Source organism: Pseudoliparis swirei, chromosome 18 (genome assembly GCF_029220125.1).
Source record: "Pseudoliparis swirei isolate HS2019 ecotype Mariana Trench chromosome 18, NWPU_hadal_v1, whole genome shotgun sequence".
Classification (NCBI taxonomy): Eukaryota; Metazoa; Chordata; class Actinopteri; order Perciformes; family Liparidae; genus Pseudoliparis; species Pseudoliparis swirei.
The window spans coordinates 14,662,063-14,683,047 of record NC_079405.1 but is presented as its reverse complement, the minus strand read 5'-3'; the positions used below and the strand labels follow the sequence as shown (position 1 = coordinate 14,683,047).

At 41.2% G+C, this 20,985-nt stretch overlaps 2 protein-coding genes across 2 annotated transcripts in view; one reads left to right on the top strand and one right to left on the bottom strand.

The window, feature by feature from the left end:
* Nucleotides 1-313: 313 nt before the first annotated feature.
* Nucleotides 314-3,346, top strand: LOC130208385 (parapinopsin-like). The gene is made up of 4 exons (XM_056437471.1): nucleotides 314-644; nucleotides 831-1,159; nucleotides 1,409-1,651; nucleotides 3,233-3,346. The coding sequence occupies exons 1-4, from the start codon at nucleotides 314-316 to the stop codon at nucleotides 3,344-3,346; spliced, it is 1,017 nt and encodes a 338-aa protein (XP_056293446.1).
* Nucleotides 3,347-3,500: 154 nt separating this feature from the next.
* cacna1da (calcium channel, voltage-dependent, L type, alpha 1D subunit, a) overlaps nucleotides 3,501-20,985 on the bottom strand; it is a 34,546-nt gene continuing 17,061 nt past the window's right edge. The window contains exons 23-41 of the mRNA XM_056437376.1: nucleotides 20,697-20,780; nucleotides 15,627-15,755; nucleotides 15,471-15,536; nucleotides 15,304-15,395; nucleotides 15,028-15,187; nucleotides 14,299-14,426; nucleotides 14,088-14,184; nucleotides 13,868-13,970; nucleotides 13,760-13,800; nucleotides 13,582-13,705; nucleotides 11,842-11,975; nucleotides 10,905-11,021; nucleotides 10,107-10,489; nucleotides 9,283-9,309; nucleotides 8,501-8,629; nucleotides 8,200-8,339; nucleotides 7,462-7,568; nucleotides 6,916-7,233; nucleotides 3,501-6,747 (exon numbers count right to left, since the gene is read on the bottom strand). Coding sequence (XP_056293351.1) covers nucleotides 6,442-6,747; nucleotides 6,916-7,233; nucleotides 7,462-7,568; nucleotides 8,200-8,339; nucleotides 8,501-8,629; nucleotides 9,283-9,309; nucleotides 10,107-10,489; nucleotides 10,905-11,021; nucleotides 11,842-11,975; nucleotides 13,582-13,705; nucleotides 13,760-13,800; nucleotides 13,868-13,970; nucleotides 14,088-14,184; nucleotides 14,299-14,426; nucleotides 15,028-15,187; nucleotides 15,304-15,395; nucleotides 15,471-15,536; nucleotides 15,627-15,755; nucleotides 20,697-20,780 — 2,685 coding nt within the window. The 3' untranslated portion in view covers nucleotides 3,501-6,441. The remainder of the gene's footprint in view (nucleotides 6,748-6,915; nucleotides 7,234-7,461; nucleotides 7,569-8,199; nucleotides 8,340-8,500; nucleotides 8,630-9,282; nucleotides 9,310-10,106; nucleotides 10,490-10,904; nucleotides 11,022-11,841; nucleotides 11,976-13,581; nucleotides 13,706-13,759; nucleotides 13,801-13,867; nucleotides 13,971-14,087; nucleotides 14,185-14,298; nucleotides 14,427-15,027; nucleotides 15,188-15,303; nucleotides 15,396-15,470; nucleotides 15,537-15,626; nucleotides 15,756-20,696; nucleotides 20,781-20,985) is intronic.

Genomic DNA, 20,985 nt, shown 5'->3' with positions numbered 1-20,985 from the left:
AGAGATCATCAGCCCTCATCAATATTCACTGTGTTTACAGACATACCTCCTTTGAGCATTTCTTTTTTGCATTGCTTAGAGAACTGATCCTGGTGAGGAGCACTGTGGAGCCTATTTCAGTGCCTACAATCAAGTAAATGGTGAGGGATCAAGGATCATCATTTGGAGGAATTACTCTTAGTTAAGTCTAGATCTGAAGGATTTATGCTCAGACTATGGGCATCTAATCTCAGCTGTCACACTCTGGTAGTGAGATATTGCACACCAGAGGCTCTGGGACTCGACCTGACCACTCTTCTAAAGCTTTGCATCCATGCAACCATCAGTTTATTTCTTAAATGCTTCTTACTATGTGGGTCCACATGAGGAACCCGCTCTGTCACGCACTGGCTTCATCATGCTCTCCATCATTATGGCAATTTTTACCGGTCCGGCCATCATCCTCAACGCTACGGTGATCATTGTGTCCCTCATGCACAAGCAGCTGAGGCAGCCGCTCAACTACGCTCTGGTGAACATGGCTGTGGCGGACCTGGGCACAGCCATGACCGGAGGGGTGCTGTCTGTGGTCAACAACGCCCAGGGGTACTTCTCCCTGCGAAGAACCGGCTGCGTGATGGAGGGCTTTTCAGTGGCCCTGTTTGGTGAGTAAAAAAAGCAGCACATGCAGTATACGTGACATGTATATCCTCTCATTTGAAAGGATGATACATTTCATCTCTGTGTTGACATCATTCTCATTTAGCCACAGCACACATTTATGAAACAGCAGGCCCCTCCGTGCTCCTCCCATGAGTCCCCCTGACTTTGCTTTCCCTTGCTGTTCGCAGGCATCACATCTCTATGCACAGTTGCTCTGATCGCAGTGGAGAGGATGTTTGTTGTGTGTAAGCCCTTGGGGCAGATACTCTTCCAAAAAAAGCATGCAGTTAGAGGTATTGCCTTGTCCTGGTCGTGGTCCCTCACGTGGAACTTACCCCCCCTGTTCGGCTGGGGCAGGTATGAGCTGGAGGGCGTTGGGACGTCCTGTGCGCCTGACTGGGACAACCGGGACCCTCAAAACGTCTCCTACATCCTAGCTTACTTTGCTGTGTGCTTTGCAGTTCCCTTTGCACTTATCTTGGCATCCTACACAAAGTTAATGTGGACATTACACCAGGTGAGTATTTATAAAAGTGGATTCGTCACAGGCAGTGGTGGAAAGTGTCTTCTGTAAAAACCTGTACTTTAATACTGTACTTACAATTTGAGGTGCTATACAACTTTTTGTATCCATTAAAAACATTTCGTTCCGTAGAGGAGTATTTCTACCACGATTAATCATATGATGTATAGCGACATGCTGCAATGGTAGTCGTGTGAATAAACCAATGGCCTTGACTATTTAAAACAATATTCTGTGTTACAGGTGTCAAAGATGGCCTGTCTTGAAGATGGTGCAGTAGCTAAAGAAGAGAGAAAGGTGGCGTCCATGGTGGTTCTGATGGTGCTGACCTCTATGATCAGCTGGTTGCCCTATGCCGGCCTGGCCATGCTGGTGGTCTACAACCCTGATGTGGAGGTCCACCCGTTGGTGGGCACGGTGCCTGTTTACCTGGCCAAGAGCAGCACTGTGTTCAACCCTGTCATCTACATTTTCCTCAATAAACAGGTAATAGTGCACCACGTACAAACAACAATTGAATTTAAAATGTAGGAAAAGTTTGCTGTGGATCACGTTAGCACCATCTAGTGGTATTCATGGACAGTATAACTCGTTTTAGGATAGTCTAAACACAATGTTATGTAATAACAGTTCCCCTATGATGTCTTTTTTTATAGAATTACTTTATTCTTATTTTTTTAATGACTAACGAAACACTTCTACTACTTTACTCTATCATAGCAAAAGTAGTTTGTAACACTTTACCGAACCCCCCTATTAAGTATTTATTAGCACTCAATGCACTTTTAATAAATAGTGTATAACACAATATAATTTAGTTGTAAGCAGATATAAGCCTTTAGTTATCAAGCTCCTCTTTTATGGAACCAGCTTCCAATTTCAGTCTGGGAGGCAGACACAGTCACCTCATTTAAGAGTAGACTTAAGACTTTCCTCTTTGACAGAGCTTATAGTTGGGGCTGAATCAGGTTCACCTGGTCCGGCCCCTTGATATGCTGCTATAGGCTGATAGCTGCCGGGGGACGTTTTAGGATGCACTGAGCACCTATCTCCTCTTTTTTCTCTCCTTAGGGATGTATTTTCATCTCTCCATCACACATTACTAACTCTGCTTTCTCCCCGGAGTCCTTTTGACTTCACGTCTCATGGGGTCATCGGACCCTATGAGACGGCATAGATCCTATCTGCCTGATGGATCATCGAGGTCTGGGTCATGGAATTCCTGCTACCGACCACGCCACTGTCCTGTTGAGACTCCGCCCACTCCTCCTCTCTACCTCCATCTGCCTGATGGATCGTGGAGGTCTCCATCGTGGAATATGCCTACTACGAACTATTCATACACTCTGTCACATTCATTGAATGTATTTTAACTCTAAATCTGTCCTTCTGTACACATTACATCTGTCCATCCTGGAGAGGGATCCTCCTCTGTTGCTCTCCTGAAGGTTTATTCCCTTTCCCCCCCCCTGAAGGGTTATTTGGGAGTTTTTCCTTATCCGATGCGAGGTTTTGGGGCAGGGATGTCTATGTGTACAGATTGTAAAGCACTCCGAGATAAATTTGTAATTTGTGAAATTGGGCTATACAAATAAACTGAATTGAAAAAACTGAATTGAATTGAATATAAATACTTTTTAATGTGTTTATTAATGTAAAATCATTGTCAACAATTAACAATAAATGCTCCCACAAAGAGATATTTAACATGATTACAATGGCGTTACGACCAACAGTTTATTCTACATTAGTTATAATGTTGAACCAATAATAAAAGCTTTATACACTGATTATATGTTCTACAAATTGGGTTAATGAAAAAAAATAGAATCTTTTAAGTTGTAGTTTATTTGAAAATAAGATTTATTCAAATAATATATTCAACAATATTGTTAACTATTAGTTACATACAGCACATATAACTTATATGATTTTGATGTATTTCATGTGCACAATAATGCACCTTGAGCTATAGCAGCTGAATGTTTGAATGTTAATGCAAAGTGGAGATAGTATGTTTAGTCTGAGCAAAAAGTTTTACGCTGTGGTTTATTTAGCTTTCCCTAGTTCCGTAAGTACGCGGTACCCTTCCTGCTGTGTGGGAAAGAGCCGTCGCTGGACGATGAGGCCTCAGAGGCAACAACAGCCGTAGAGGTTGCCAACAAAGTGTCTCCTGCTTGAAATGTATATTCATCTGTTCACATGTTTGTGTTTTAAAACTGTGATAAATTAATTGTGATTTTACAAGTGATTTGACGATCCATTTTATTTAATGGTACATACTTCTAGTGGTGTCCAGTGTCTCTAAAAAGGGCAGAATGAAATAAACCAGACACGCAATTCAGCATAAGTTTATTCAATTGTAATCAATAGAACATAAAATATCAGTATCGATTCAAATAAAGTCAAGGCCAAAATAAAATTAAAAATACAAAATATGTATCAATAAAAAAAAACAGAAGGTCATAGTAAAGCATTTGCTACTAAGATAAATTATGTTTACTGAATAAAAACATTAAGGAGCAAAATATCAAGACTTTCAAGTAGAGAACATTACCATGGGTCTTTTCATACTTTTGTACATATTTTACATTATCGTCTATTTTAATACAGCTTTCAGAACATTAATAGTTGTAATAGTAATTATAATCATAACAATATGAAGAAAACTAATAGAAACGTTCAAATCAATATGTGTTTCTCTGTAAACTGGTACTTTAACATTTAATTTTTTTCTCTACCTCCGAGAACAGAGAAACATTGCACCTTGAAAATATTTTTTTTAATACTCTTTCATTCCCAGCATTGTAAGGTGAGGTGTAAATGACAAATATAGATTCCACTAAACCATACACACATCCACAAACAGTACAAAAATGTCTCACCTTAATACACAAATCTGTTTTGAAAAAGGAGAAACAAAAGCACTATACAGTTACTTGTGCAAAGACAAACAGCTATGTGCTAATATTTAAATACCATTGGTATAGACTGAACCAAATCATCATTTTATTTTTTCAGGAATCCCTGACATGAGGTAAAAGTAAGTTATTTTCATCTTTAGTTTAACACAACTTTTAAAAGTGTTTACAAAATAATGCATATCTTCAGTTCATCAGTACTGTAATTGCTACGAATAGTACAATGTGCCTGTTATGTGCATTGGTCCTTTTATATGACAGTCATCAACAAAAGGACTAGAACACATTTTTTTTTTCACTCACAAACAATTCAAAGAGCCCTTTCAATGTGCACACAAAATGGAAAACCTACATTTTCATGACAGTATTCGGTTGAATTAGAGTACAGTACGCACTCGCCTACAAATCAAACACTCATGAACGACACATTAACCCTAAATATCCGTAGTTCGAATTCAAACTCTCTATGGTAATGACTGAAAAAGCCCACTTATGTTTATTTATTCCAGTAACCGTCTAGTTATACATCAATAAATGGAAATTGATATAAAACATAAAGATGTTTAGTTGTCTTTTGTTCTAACTTGTGGGCTTCAGTTGCTCTTCGTTATGCATCCAGGGTGAGTTTTCTCATTAATACATCTGATGGGGGGGGGGGACACGGAGTTTCAATCCTACCTAATCAAAGACTCCACGGTGGGACACTGTGACAGACAGGTAAGTTGAGACAATGATATGTTGTTACTGGTGCCTAACGACAAGGTCTACTGGACTGAATGCAGGAACCAGGCCGGCTGAGAGAGAAAGGGGCGAGGGCTTAGTATTGCTTAGCCTCTGTCCAGCGTCATGACACCAGGACTCCCTCTGTCCTTCCACTTCAACACACGTTGGATTGTTTCTGACCTTTGGATGTGTGCGTGCGTCTCCTGCCACCACAGGCTGCGAGGACTCGCACACTACATGAAGGCTAAGATGTGATTGCCAAGATTCAGTACGACGGTTTAATGGAATTACGCCATCAACAAAGAGCATGTCATCCCGGCACAAACTATGAGACATATTCATTTATCCCTGTTATTACCATCTATCATTTCTCGTTCTTTCTGCAGCAAAAAGGCATTTCAGTGGGGGCTGACGAAACCTAGGTTTGACTCTGAAACTAACTTAAAAAGCAGCATTCTTAATGCACTATGCATTTTAAATTATTGTGTATGCCCTGCACAAAATATGCAAACAAACGTGTTCATCACATCTGTATAAAATTTCAGCGCTGGATTCATAAAATGCTCCTTTAAAGGGGGCTTAACCTTATGCAACTGGTGTTGGTTTAATGAAGTAACACATGTACTCCTAAACTAAGAAATCAAAGCAATTTGCATATCTTGTGCAGTAGTAATGTCACACAAGTAGAACCTCTTAAAAATGCTGTTTTCATCGGCAAAATAAAGGGTGCATATTAGCAAAGAAAAGGCAAATAAATATCAGAACCTACCAAATAAATTAATGCAAGTCTGCTTTTATAGCATAACAGGAGTCACAAGGGTCCATATTGCTGATCTTGTAAATTATACATAATTACAAAATATAGAATATCTTTTTACAAAGTTTCTTTTGTTCTATAATACAATTTACAGCATATCAACTATGAAATATTAATCAGGATATTCTAAGAATTTAAAATAACCTGCCTGCTAGTGCATTTATCACAAATGCTTTTGTCGCTTTAAAAGTACACATCTCAAGTTGAACGAAGCTATAAGTAGGACAGTTATTTCCTGCATAATCTGGTACAACTCTACTGGTACTCTTCACTTTTTGACTCAGCTGTAGCAATCATTAAAACGGTCTGCAATAACAACAAAGGGATCAAGTCATACTAACAACTAGGGGAGGAGATATGCCTTTCTATGCTTGCATTGAAAACTTGCATGATATGCCAAACGTTAATAAAGTGACCGAGGTAATGACATCGTACATCTGATTGTCATCACCTTGAGAGACCCGCCCTAGAGAGTATCTCACACCTTTGCCAATTGGTCCAGTTTTGACGGGCATCAATATAAACACATCTGATTGGCTGCAGGCTGAACCTGTCTGTCACGTCCAGCTCGAGGCCTTTGCCAGGAGGGTGCAGTCAGTCTCTCTGTGCTCAGCAGGGATGATATCTGGCTCTGTTATGAGAACAATTAAATGAACGGGACTAATGTGTCTCTCTTCTATATGCCTTTTCTCTTCAATGTAAAAGGCACTTCTTTTGGTCAGAGCCATCAGATGCATTTCTTTTTTAAAATATTTTCAATGATTTTTGTCAGACAAAGGTTCTAAGTTGTAGCTTTTCATGAGATCCAGCCACTGCTATAAAGTCGTGATGCAGATCATCTCGTCCGCCAGGTCCTCCTCATAAGGAGCTCTGGGTTCTGTGTCTGGCTCCTCGTCGCTGTAGCTGGCTGCAGTGTCCTGCAGCTCATAGTCCCTTGGAGTCAGCAGGGGGAACACGTTGACCCCGTTGGTGCTCGGGGCGATCCCTCCATTCAGCAGGTGGCTGGCGGCACTCTCCATCTCATCTATTGTCATCTCACATGCATCTGCTATCTCGTGCTTTGTGGCAGCGACAAACTTGGGATCCTTGGCATATCTCCCAAGCCCTTCTGATATCAAAACCTGCTCGACAGAATGAGAGGACACATATGTTACTGTGGAATGTTCTTGTTTTAGTCACCTGGCTTGTCACATTTCCTTTTGAGCAGCATGAATCTGTGCCTGGGACAACATTATTTTGGTCACACACACCTCTCCTCTCCCGACATCCCTATCAAGCCTAAAACTCACCGCTTCCACAAGGCTGGTGGCGCTGCCTCTCTTCTGGTGGTACTGGTTGTGGTATTCAGGTGGCACCTGCAGGTGGACAGGTGAGTGCATCCTCTGGGAGAACTCGGGGTCATCTGTGTACCAGGAGCTCTTGCGCACAGATATTTGGCTGCTAGCAGCGCTGTCCCTGTGTGGGTGGTCCACACGGATGAGAGGGGTGTAATACGGTGACTGATCTTTACTGGCCGGTGTGGCAGGAGGCGTGGCCCAGGAGCGGGTGGAGCGGGTTGGGGAGAGGTGGTGGGCTCTGCTGGAGTCCAGGCCTGCTACAGCCATAACCTGTTGGATCAGGAGAGCCACAAACTTATACACAACAGGCACATGTTACTACAACCTCCAGAAGGATGTGTGCACAATGTATCCTGCTTCAACAAATGCACGTTTTAAATAATTACACTTCGAGACTGAGGGAAAAAATGAATACATTCCAAACATGTCAAAGATGTGAGACAGTGATCAAAGCAATGTATGTGAGCAAACACAAGAGAAATGAGCAGCCGGTGTTACCTGGTGCTGCATAAGGTGCAGTGGTAGAGCAGTACGCGGATGTGGAAGCTCGTCCTGGCTACTTTGTCTGCGCAGACACTCAAAGTTGAACGATGGCCTTCTGTGACCTGAGTGAGTCAGGAGTGAACGAGTGAGTGACCTCATGCAGGAAGCTTTGACAGCATGCAAATGCTCAAGGATTATGAAACCGGGTGAGTAAATCATATAGTGGGTGTAAAATGTATTGGTATGAATGCATTTAGAAGAGTGACTCTTGCACTTGATAACAAAGAAAGCGGTTTTATTAATTATGTTATCCAGAGCTGCAAATGTAACATAAAGTCGTCTACAATTGGTTTTAAATCCAGCCCACAAACTGTAGTTTTTTTTACTGCGTTCACAAGACCAATGAATATGACATCATTCCTCTTGACAACATCACAGAACAGTTACACTGAGCATTGTACAAAACACTTCAAAGCAAACTGTGTCTAATATGATCAATTATCTATTATGTGGATATTTCACAATATTTGATTTGATTCATATAGTGCATTTCATTTATATTTATTCTGAGGGATAACAATTTGATTTCTATATGAGTGTGTTAGTAACAATGCCATGTCCTACTTTTATTCTGTCATGACTCATATCATGTGGCAAGGTGTGTTTTAGTTTGTTTAAAATAAATAAAAACATATATAGTTATGTATGCATACGGTACATGCTCATGCTGCAGGATGCATGGAGTCAAGGTACCTTGAGGCGTGGCAGGAAGCATTCGTCTCTTTGGTGACCGCCGTGAGTCGCGGTAGAGAGGCTGCTCGTCATCGTCATAGTTATTTTCAGGGTGATGGTAACCTTTGGGAGTCTCGTACTCCGTGTCACTGTTCGGATACCTGTCAACATACAGAATTAAGAGCATGATGGCCGGCAATGTTTTTGCACACACTATCGCAAAACCTTGAAGAAAACCATTGAGTTGGTGATTCTTTATAAATCTCTGTACATGTTTCCTAATCTGAGGTAGAACTGCCACACAAGTCAGAAAGAGTAGTACCTTTCTCCTGACAGCATACTGTCATCTTCATAGAACTCCTCCCCGCTGTAATACTCCCCAGAAAGGCGGTCTTCATCAAACTCCTCCTCCCTGCGGATGGTGGGGTGGTGTCCATCTACTCCGTGAGACCTGATGAAAAGTTCGGGCACAGGGGTCACAGCAAGCACGCTGCTGCTGTTCAGTGACGTAGCTGGATTATGGCCATGCACTGCCATGCAGACTCAAGTCTCCAGGGGACAGCGATGCAACCGATGACTCTTATAAATACTGAACACATCCAAATTAAGGCAACAGGCAGAGGTTTTGAGCTGAAGAGCATCACTCTGTCAACATTATATCCATCCTGAGGTCCTTCATGGGGTTAATTAAAACACAGATCGTGAACTAAGTGGAGGACTTTGCAATTTTTTTCAGAACCAGCAGTGACGACTAATGCTTTTTAAAAATACATTCTTGTACACCTCCTTGCTTTTGAGCATCTGGGTGCTTGTGCAAAGCAAACACGTCACTTTTACACATGCATAAAGCTACTGTTAGCAAGATGCTGGCCACTAACATTTATGTTATTTCAATTTCAAAGCATTGACACAACTGCAGTATAACAGAGGCAGATGACAACCAGACAAATGGCTGGCCAGCATATAGCACATAACACTGAGATAACATGTGTGCAACCATTCACTGATTCAAACCCAAGTCAAAAATAATCAAATCAAAATAAAAAAGTCCTTCTTTTGCTGTTGAGACATACTGCTGGAGCCAAACCTAGAAAAGCAACATACCTAACATAGGTCTCATAGTAGCGCCTTCTGTCCCAAGAAAGCAGAGGGATGGTTGAGAGAAAGCATTTTGGTTAGGAAGGAGAAAGGGAGGAGAGAACACAGAGGAAATGACAGAGAAAGCATGACGTATATATATATATATCATACAGTATATGAAACATATACAGCATTCTCATATATATGTATGAGGAGGACAGAGTGTGATGGCGGATGTGGACTCCAGTTTGGTCGACAATTCCATGTTCTATTCTTGAGATAAGAAAGAAACAAAAAAGCATTGTCTTTTGTAAAGTGGCAGCAATGAAATTGTCAACCGAACTTATTGGGTACTAGAAACCGACCCAATACTGGAGCGGCTGAATAAACAGCATATGGGAAATCATGAGATAAGTGCACCATTGATCCCTTATGAGATCAACTGTCAGTGTGAGAGTAGACTTGTGACCTATTATGAAGTGTCAGGTTTACAATAAAGGTTTGTGAAAAGGGAAAGCTTTATATGAAGCCAGGCTCTGCCTGTTGAAAAAAATAGGTTGCAACAGATGATAATTTACAATAAGATGTCCTCCTCGTTGCAGAAAGCACTCGATGCATAGAAACATATGTATTTTTCTTTAAAAAAAAAAAATCCTCAGTCAGAGGGATCGGCTGTAAACGAGTAAGAAAACATTTCAGGTGAGGTTCTTTTGGTCTTAATGTTAATTTTGGAAAGTTCATAAATAAGAATACATCACCAAACATAATGTGCTCAGACATCTGAATCTACATCTGTTGTTTGAACTATTATTCTGCAAATCAGAGGCTGCTGGTCGGCGTGTGATTACCTTTGGCCCTGCGGTGTCCGTGGTTTGTCGTAGTAGGCGTTGCGAAGACCTGGGTAGCCATTGGGAGGTGCATGTTCATAGTAACGATGGTGTCCTCCGTTGGGCAGACTGGAAGCGTTGGCGTTGTTGAGGTTGATGTTGGTGGATTTGGGAGACTTTCCGTAGGAGTTGTGGTGGCGGTGGTGATGGTTGTGGTGGTGGTGATGGTGGTTGGGGTGGGACATTGCGTTGGCTCGAGTCAGGCGTCCCACCGGCTGCTCCATATGGGCGTAGTGAGGTGGAGGCTGCACCTGCAGAGGTCGCTCTGTTGCGTTGGTCTGGTGGCCGTTGGATCGGCGATGGCCACCGTTCATGAGATGGTTACCGAAGAGTCCACCGTTACGCTGCGGAGGAATGCTCACAGTCAAACCTCCAGCGCCTCTACCTCTTACAAAGCAGCAGAACAAATGTGCAATTGATGTTAAGTCTCAGGGCTAATTTCCTTTTCAGAAATTATATGAGCAAAAAGAAGTTCAAAAGCTGGTTCATGGCACATGATATGAGCAAACATGGATGCACTTTTGTTTGAACTGAAATGAAGGAAAAACAAAAGAAGGCAAAATAAACATACATACATATTGTATGCAATATAAATGAAAGACAATACAGCTACTATTTAACATTATATGATTCATATTTTACTGAGTACATTTACTTTTATAGATAGTTTAAACATTAAATAGCAAAGAGTACGTTTACAAGCACAATATTAAAAACGTCGTCACATGTCCTTCTGTCAGGTAAAATTGAATTAGTTACCCTATAAATTTCCTCGTCTTCCTCTGGAATAAAGTCTACTAGCTCGTCATCTTGCAGATCACATGATATCGCTCGGCGAATTTCGGGCCCAATATCATGCAGCGTGCGAAGCCCAGCCTGTAACCATGACAATAAGAGGGCTAAGCGCTACAGCGGGGAACCTTCATCTCACAGTAGTAGATCTGACGTCATACAGTCACAACCACCACACACACTGAGCATACACACACCTGTGCTGGAATATGCAACACCTGACATTAACAGTGCTGACAGACTGTGAGAGATGAGAACACACAGACAGACAGATGTGCTCTCCTCATCGCAACCTGCTGGGAGGAGTACTCTTCTGAAATGTCTCGAGGAGCATTCAGCTGTGGGAATAATTAATTTTCTTCCTTTCCTTTAATTTGTAGGTGTACTTAAGCAAATTAGCACAATATACACACAATGTCACTGTAATTAAATTAAAGGTTGGTCATGTTTACTGTCTGACATGATATATGGGGTTATATTGGAGCCATATATCATACAGTACATTATAAAGGTAACAGAAATGGCAACAAGCTTTGCATGTGAATTTCATGAATCGATGAGTGAATTGTGAAAACACATGAAAATATGTTTGGAGACGATGACATACGCTTAACATCAACATCTATCCAATTTAAAGACATAGATACACAACAACAAATTCACACATTGGAAACATAAAAAAACAACTACACAGAAACAGAATCATACTGTACACCAAGATCATGAACGTCCTGCTGGATCATAAACCATAACATTAGCACATTTTTTATGAAATGCACACAAGACACATTTTACAGACTTTGACACCATAATTGCAATGGTCATAAATCCACATTTACACACAATTTCCAACAATCTCTCTTTCTCTCATCAATAATAAACACACAAACGAGATGGGACTCACCTGTAAAGCGATAGCTGTGTTGTTCTGCGTCGGGTGAGCACCCACCAGACCTTCCTCTTTACGTTTCTTGAATTTCCTAAAGTAGTCCTGTATCAGGAAGGTGGCATAGAACTTCCCCACGGTTACCTCATCATCTGAGTGAACAGACCACACAAATGCTTCCTGTGTCAGCAGGTCACGACACACAGAACCCCGGAGAGAGACGGAGAGACTCTTCTCCTCCCTCGTCCAGTTCTCATAAATGGTGGCTTCTTCTCCTCAGGACTACAGACAAGTGAGGCACTCTTCAACCCCCAATCAACCAAAAAATATGTTTATCCCGATTATATACATCCATCTTGATGGTGTATGTACTGTACCTCAATCTGCATGAGTTAATTTGCTGTGTTTCAAAAGGAAGAAAATTAAATATTTGCTACAAACCCTTCATGTATTTGCGGATTTCTACATCTGAACAGCTTTAGATGATAACTTAAAGAAGAGATCTTCTACATTAAATGTATCATTGTTTTTAAATTGGATGAATTAAAGTTTATAAATAGGACCCACAGATGCAGAGAGTGATAACTATTGTAACCACTCTGTCCCTTCTTCCTTAATGTTACTGATGAAGAGAACGACATTATCAGCATCTAGGTCCAATAGACAACAAATACATTATGATAATAAAATGCTGCTACTTTTTAACCAGCAGTATGAGATTAGTAGTGATATACAGGCTGCGAAAATTAGACTTTTAAATATTAGGTATAACATTTATCTTAAACCACTGACATACATTTACCTTTGAGAAACTTCTATAATTTCTTGAATATTTTTAGATTTATTTTTGGAAGATAGGAGGGTGTGTGTGAACCAAATTATTTGTTTGAAATGTCAGAGAATGCCATTTTGTTTACTACTTTAGCACATGCAAGCAAGCAGATCTACAGTACGCGTCATCAGTATGTTTGCAGACATGAATGCCTGTTTGTTATATGTGTACACGCCAGTGAAGGCTATACTCAAAACTGTGTGTTCACGGATGTATTTTTTTACCATTGGATTTTAATTTATTTGAAGAGTGTGTGAGAATCATTCTGAAGCAGGGGTCTGAATCACTTTGAACAAGAACGTTGGGGACAGAGAGAGAGGCAACACGAGTTCCATGCCACCACCCTAAAACAGAACTGCTTCAGAATATTCTGAAGTGCCTCAGAGTTTGGAAACAGAGATATAAAAGTGTGAGAAGAATAAGCTTTGGAAGCTTGAGCGGTGAGAAAAGGACAGAGATTAAGACAACAGAGTGAGTCAGAGAAACTGAGGACAGAGAAAGTGAGACAGATACATAAGAAACAAGAGATGTATTAGTGAGGAAGACAGAGCATGCACAGTGGTCTACGAGGCCATGCAAGCCCAAAGCCCAGCAGACAGTCAGTGGCCTCCATCAGCATCCAGGGCAAGAGGGAGGAGTGTGGATCAGACACACACACACACACATATATAAAACACACTGCTGAAGGGACAACCAGGAGAAGATGAGCAGAGCAGAATCAGCACAATACAGCTTCACTTGTGTGCGCGCATCAATGTGTGTTAGCAAGTCTTTATTTCAGGACATAGTTATGAAAGAGCAGTTTGGAGCTTTCTGTAATTATATGCAAAAAGCACATGGGCATCATCTAGTGTGTGTGTGTGTGTCTGTGTGTATGTGTGTATGTGTGTATGTGTGTGTGACGGACAGAGGCAGATTCCACTAACCACCAGCAGGGGGCACTACTTGGTCGAGCAGTTTCATGCTGGTCCTCTTCCAGATTTTCTTGATGACAGCGCGCAGCTCTTCGTTGGCCTGCTCTAGATTACCTGCACCGCAGGGAAATAAAAACTTCCTTAAGAACCCAACGCTCCAGCCCACAGCCTTTTAAAAGATTGTGATTACGGGCAACAGAGGACGTTCGGTGGATACGACAGAATCGTATTCTGTCTTTTTAAAGAGGAGCAGAGCAGTGTCATGGGATATATATATATATATATATTTGGCTCATACCTTCTGTTTTGATCTTCAGGGCAGTGCGCACCAGTGCAAACAAAGTGCCGTTAAACATGACAGTGCCGTCACTGTTCAGGGGCATGTTCATGGCTACCAACCTCTGAAAGAAGAGAGCACGTAGAGGCCGTTATCATGGTCAGGTCAGGTCCGGCCAGCTCAATGTCTGTATGTCTGTTTTCATTTTGTAAATTAGATGACAGAATAAGGGAGAAGAGACCTTGCAAGCCACTCTGTGAGGGCACAGTTTTCCAAAGCCGAGAGGAGGCTGGATACGACGAAGAAGTGTAACAACATCCAGATGTTTAATTCTGCCCCTGTATGAGAAAAAAAAAACAGGTTGATGGATGACATTAACTGCCCATGAATTTACAGAAAAATGAATGCACAGAAACATGAATGTGAAATTCTGAGGGTGATAAAGCACATACTTAGCCTCATGGTCGTACTCTGACCAAATTCTCTTGAATTCATCAAGGTGGTGTGGACCAAGAATGGACCAATCACGTGTTAGATAATCAAAGTTGTCCATGATGACTGCCACAAACAAATTGATAATCTGGAGCGGCACAAGAACATTGTCTTAGACATTTGGTTGGCATTGTACGGCTTTTGTTCCAACGAATCATATCAATCACAGTCACGAGATACGAGTCTTCAGACTTGAGAAATCTAGGTTAAAATAAATCGAAACTTTAAAAATAAAAAAGTGTAAATACTGGCTCTCAGCCAGTTTAGAAAGGGCTGTGAATTCTAAATGTAACATGCTCTAACTAGATCAGTTAAACTAAATGAGAACAATAGATTAAATGGCATATTTGGTATCTTATTGGAAAGGAACTACTAAGATGTTGTCTTAGTTGTTGCTCTCTCTTCTAAGGTGTTATATTGTTTCACTGATTGAGTTACGGCGAATGTTATATTAGAACTTTGTTTAGTTGTCTAATTTTTGGTAGCCATGTTGTTTATGGAATATCAGTGGAGCTGCATGGGCCTGTAAATGAGTAAATATGTACAGCGGGGCTTTACATCTCAAATGAATCATCCTCAGACTTCAGGAGAGACACTCTTTCAAAAATCTTAAATCTCATGGTGTTCTACGGATGCTATAAAGTAAATAACTAGTATTAAGACAAACACTGTTTAAAATGTGTGTGTACCAAGAAGGCGCAGAGCATGTAGAAGGTGATGAAGTAAATGATTGCAAATCCACTGCCACACGTATACTCCTCCCCGGGGTTGTAGTCGGACTCTGGGTCACACAGTTTCCCTGATATGCAGGCCAACATAATCTCCTGCCAGGCCTCTCCAGTGGCACACCTGGTGAAACAGACGGGCATGACAGACACAAATGAATCACTTAATTAAGTAATGCAGAACACCCAAAACACAGTGAACCGGTTTTATGTTGACCCCTGACCCCTGATCCTACACACCGGAAGAGAAGGAGCACAGCCTGAGGGAAGGTCTGGAAGTTGTTGTTTCTGTTGATGTGTGTGCCGTCCACCATGGCAACCTTTCCGAACACCTGAAGCAGAAAAATGGCTCACATGAATTTAACTGCAACCATATACCAACACAGAGGGAACATTTAGTTACCAACCTGCATGCCAATGACGGCGTAGATGAAGAACAGCAGGGCTATCAGAAGAGCAACATATGGCAGCGCCTTCAGGCAAAAGAAAGGAAAAACAGTAGATTAATGTGTGATTTTACTATTTCCCTCAGTTGCCAATTAGATAATTGTACGACGCCTCACCTGAAATGATTTGATGAAAGTCCAAAGCAGGGTGCGAATGCCCTCCCCTTTGCTGAGGAGCTTGACCAGCCGCATGACTCGAAACAGACGAAAGAAGGTGATGGAGATGCGAGCACTGTCCTCCGGGTTCTGAGGAGAAACAGTCTGGAGTCAGAGGACCAGACAGCATTGCAGTGGACACAGAGCGGGACGAAGAGGTCAGAACTGAGACGCCGGTGTCAGATACATATGGGCTGAGGAAGCAGCACTGCGTCTTATGGGCAAAAGTGTGTTTAGAGCAAACCTAGATCTGCATTTGAGCAGTTTTCTGGTGTGGTGGCAACATATGTTGTGCATGTTGAGCAGTTATTCTATACAGCGTATATACAATCCTGCAGATTTTAGGCAATTTCTGGTAAAATCCTAATGTTCAAAGCAGAACAGCTGCAGCCGATATGTTTCTGCTAGTCTGCGTCTCAAGCACTGTCAAGAGCCCTGTCTCTGTAAAGACCTACAAGGGAGGAAGCAAGGAGGCGAGCATGCTGGAGAAACCCTTTCAGTGTTTGAAAGGACACATCTGCACAAGCATGGCCTCCTCAGTCCAGAGTCACTGCATGCAGTCACAGTGGGGCCAACCCAAACAGGTCAGAGCAGAGTGACCTGATCCTGTGGTTCATCCACGGGTCACTACCCCACGCAGGAAGGGTGGCAGAGACCATGTGGCAGTGTCAGCGTCACAAACGTGAGGAGCGGCACAAAAACCTTTCCCACCTAACAGGACACGCAGCGTCACGTTTGAGTGACGCACTCTCCTTTGAGACAACTCCAAACATTTAGGAAAATAAAAAGCCTTTTAAAAAAAATAAGATATAATGCAAATTAACTAAATAAAAACAGATGCAAGAAAAATGTAAAAACAGATATAGAAAATGGGAACATTCCATAGTAAAATAATTGAAATAGAAAAAACACCAAACAAAGAAATGCAGAACTAAACGTGGCATGGCCCTGAAGGGGGATGGGTATTGGGGGGTATGGGGGTGCGGAGCATCTTACCCCCTGCTCATCCACCTGAGGCGTCTCCGTTGGCTTTAAAATCAAAGACCTGTATTAATGACTTGTACAGGGCCCGCAGGTCTCACACACACAAACACGTAAACATCACATTGGAAAAGCATCACACGACGTGAAGCACACGTCAGTCAAGACGCAGACAGAACAGAGTCACTACTCTTCTTATTGACGGGACACAACGGTCTGGTTTCACTATGACAAAGACAGACGTGTATGTGTCATTGTCTATATGTACACACATTAAATATAATGACAGACTTACACATTATCTTAACACACAACAGGTTTACAGCTTAACATTCCTATGTAGGACTTGAATGTCAGACTGACAAACAACATGAAATGACTTAATTACTTAGGTACATGTAAGACTGGCACACAACTTTATCACTCCCCCGGTGTAATGGCTCTACTGATGATGGGATTCACTGGATTTTACTTTTTCACTGATATTAATGAGACTGACAACAAATGCTATGAATTCATGTCATGATAAGAGCATCGTCTGTTATTTTTCTTCTTAACACAGCTAATTATTAGTTTTTTTCTGTATACCCACATTTTTTGCATTATATTCGGGCACATTGCCACGACTTAACTATATCATCACTGCATCGTGCATAATTTAATGAAACCCATTAAAATGATTGTAGTACATGTAAGACAGCTGCAATCTCACTGTTGTAAAAAAATGTCTGTAAATCATTTTTCAGTGTCTAAGATGAAAATGCTTGCTAACCAGATCGAGCATAATAAAATAAAGTCTGTTCAGCACATTCGCTCACTCAAACTCGAACCAACACATTACATTATTGTTTGCGATTCATGTCATTTAACAACAAGGCACAGGATATCAGCAGTATTCGGTGAGCATTTCAACACAGAGGAAAGTTGAGGTTCAAAATAAAATCAATCACACTGGTGGGGGCAGCTAGATTGAACCTGTATAATGAGTACATGATTTTTTGAAAAGGAATGATATTAACTTAATACTGAAAAGCGTCATATCAGGAGGCTCAGCATTGAAGGCAAAGAGATACTCCAGACAGATATGGCTTCATTCAATTCGCTCAGCACGATACTTCACAAACCGTCAGTATGAGCTGCATAATGAGCAGAAATGATTAAAAAAAGTAGAATTAGCGTGAGGAGGTTCTTTAGGTAATCCTGGCCACAGCGCCGATGGAGCATGCGCTCAGCATTGCCACGTTGTTGGGGAAGCACTGCACGCTCACGCAAGACTTTTGGATGATTAGGAGCCATTGGTGAACTCATAGCAATGCAGCAACTCATGTCAGTAGTGCCCTGCAACAAAACCATCGCAGGGCGCTCGCACAGTCCGGTGCAGAAAGAGGTGAATGAAGAGCAGAGGAGAGAGAGGGACAGAGAGGGAGGGGGAGAAAACCAGAGATAGTGACCAACACTGTGGTAGGAAGTAAAGCCAGATGGATTGAGTCCTACTGGAAGAGGAAGAAGAGGGAATGCAGAAAGGTGTGAAGAGAAGAGTTACTGTGTTCATGCACCTGACTGGAGTCTACACACCTGCGCTACACATGAGCTCCATTCTGAGCTTTAAGAGCTCACTACAGGAAGACAGAACAAAACACAGAGACAATCACAAGACACAAAGAACCTCAAACCCAGCTGCATTAAGCCACCGTTAGTGTAAAAGTACTAACTAAGGACTAACTCTGTTTTTCTATCTGCCGATTTTTTTAAAATCACAGATTCTTACCTGATAACTGTTTGTTAAAGAGATGCTGACACTTTAACTTTAATTTGAGAAGTTTAACTGCCTAATCTAGCATTGTGTTGCTGCAAAAAGCTTGTGTTTCTTTCCCTTTCACTCCATGGCATCTGTTTGAGATCATGTTGATTCACTGAATCAAACATTAAGCTGCAGTGGTCTACACAACTTTAAAGAAAGTAAAAGTTGACATTTAAAAAAAATCTAATCACAATTTTTAGATTTTCAAGCAGATTGAGCTCCACTGATTCTATACTAAAAGTGTCCATAATGTTGTGTATGATGGACCTTTCCAAGCTCTGAGCTCCAGGGCCATTCTGTCTGGAGGTAAAGATCGAGGGGTATGGAGAGAGAGAAGAGAGCACACTTCACAAGGCGCTATGGACACAACTGACCGGAGGGGAATGAGGCGAGTTGCCCATCGCCATCTGTGAGAGGCGGGACATGGAAAGGATGTTAGGGAGTGAGGTGAATGGCTGACGCTTCTCAGCATGCACTTGGAGAGATCACAGCAGTCAGGCGAGAAACAAACAATCACACGGCTCATAAGTGGAAGGACGAGCAGTTAGCAAACAGCAATAAATCAAAATGAAAACTCTTTGTAGATCAGCTCTTAAAATTAATTACATAGAGAAGTTTCATATCTGATCTCGTCAGTTTGCTGTGCCACACAAACAGCAGCAACCACATGCAATGCAAACAACACATCAAGAACCACCATGACAGTCCTTGTGAAATCAACATCATGTCCCCAACATTAACAACACAAATCTTCATACATTGACCTTAAAGTACAAACTGTAAATGTTTAACACACATGCATAACAATAGTAACCTACACACACCACCACTGTATGCTTTAAACACAGTTACTGCTTGTTATACACTCATGCAGACACACATTTAGGGACTCAAACTGAGAGAACACAGAAAACAGGAAATATAACTCCAGAAAAACAGCACTGCAGCTCAGATGTGAGAGCACTCAGAGAGGGGAGGGGGGCAGGGGCAGGTTGAGCTGGGAGTCTTTTTCAACTCTTACAAGCACAATCATCCCCAGAACCTTCACTTTAGCATTCCTAGTGTTTGTTTGGACTACAAATCTGATCTTTGACGCTTTTTAAAACTCAAAGCAAACACAACAAAGTCGATCAAAGACGCTTAGTTGTTGTTTTAGGGTTTTTTGTGGAAAACCAAAACCCCATAAAGGGTATTTTGCAGTTGGCTAATGTGGAGAAGTCGTCATCTACTGTTTTAGCCAGCATTGACAGGAATTTTCAAAGCAACTGACTTTGATCAATATTCAAATAAGCTATTAATTAAAATGAAATGCATGTGTTACTGTTCAACACATTAAATAAATACATTTTCACTTGAGTCAATTAAACATTCAGTGACCAGTTTTTGATCCAGTATAGATGGGGTCCCGGAGATAAAGTTGTTATAAACCACAGGTTACACACATAACATTTTTCTTCATTGCCATACTTGCCTCTACAAGTTTCTATGGAAACAAAATGAACAAGAGCAAGAATTAGACAACCATTTCATAAATTATCCAGCTCTGAACCAAATACAGGCTTCATTTCATAAAGAAATGAGATTTCTGTTTTTGACCTATTTTCACTGCAGTGTCCAAAAGTTAACAATCAGCACATTCATCAGATATTTGTCATGATTCCTGCAACAAAGTACTGCAACACATTGACAATAAGACATTTAGCAGAAGCAAAAGACTGACTATTGGATTAATTAATTGTATTGTAGATGTAGCACAAACAACAGCAGGACATAAATAAAGGTTAAACTGAAGCTTTACAGAATAAACCAATGGCGCTTTAACAACTATGAATACATTTTGACAAATAATTGTTTTTGCATTCTAGGTATTATGATACTGGACGCTCATAGTTCAGCTGATAAGATGTAAAAGTATAGGCTACAACTGAACACACTAGAGAAGTGGTTCAAATGTTCCATACCAAAGTTTGAAGGGTCGTCATGCGATTTGTGACACTGAATTATCTTTTTTTTCATTCCTTTTCTTATGTTTTACTTTTACCTTCTTAAGACTCTAAAACATTTTCAATGAAAGAAATCAGAGAAGATTCATTGATGAATCTTCTCCCAACTCTTTGTCATGTACACGGTCCTGAAGACAAAAGGTTTGGAACCCACTGCCAGAGGCTGAGGAAAATGCTGCTGACTGCCTCGCGGCTTTCCTGTAAGGCTTCAGTTCAACTTGGAAGGAAGAAAGAAGTAGTACTTACATTAACTTCAGTGATAGCAATATCGACGACGCTACCGACAACAATTAAGGCATCAAATGTGTTCCAAGCATCAGCGAAATAGTGCTGTTAATGCATGGAGTTTTATTCAAGGAGGAAGGTTGGAATGAAAGAGAAAGACCATGAAAAGAAGGGAGGCAGAATCAGACAGATGAGCAGAGGAGTGGATTTTATGAAATGGCAGGGTCAGGGGAGGACAAAAAGAGAGAAAAAAGGAGATCAAGTATTAAGATTGAGCAGATGAAAAGCCAGAAATCAGAGTCATTGCCAT

What these genes read in the sequence shown, in the direction of transcription:
- LOC130208385 (XM_056437471.1), top strand. Translation starts at nt 314, where the DNA reads ATGCAACCATCAGTTTATTTCTTAAATGCTTCTTACTATGTGGGTCCA. An exon ending in TAATGTGGACATTACACCAG is followed by an intron (nt 1,160 to 1,408) that starts GTGAGTATTTAT and finishes TCTGTGTTACAG; the next exon opens with GTGTCAAAGATGGCCTGTCT. An exon ending in ACATTTTCCTCAATAAACAG is followed by an intron (nt 1,652 to 3,232) that starts GTAATAGTGCAC and finishes AGCTTTCCCTAG; the next exon opens with TTCCGTAAGTACGCGGTACC.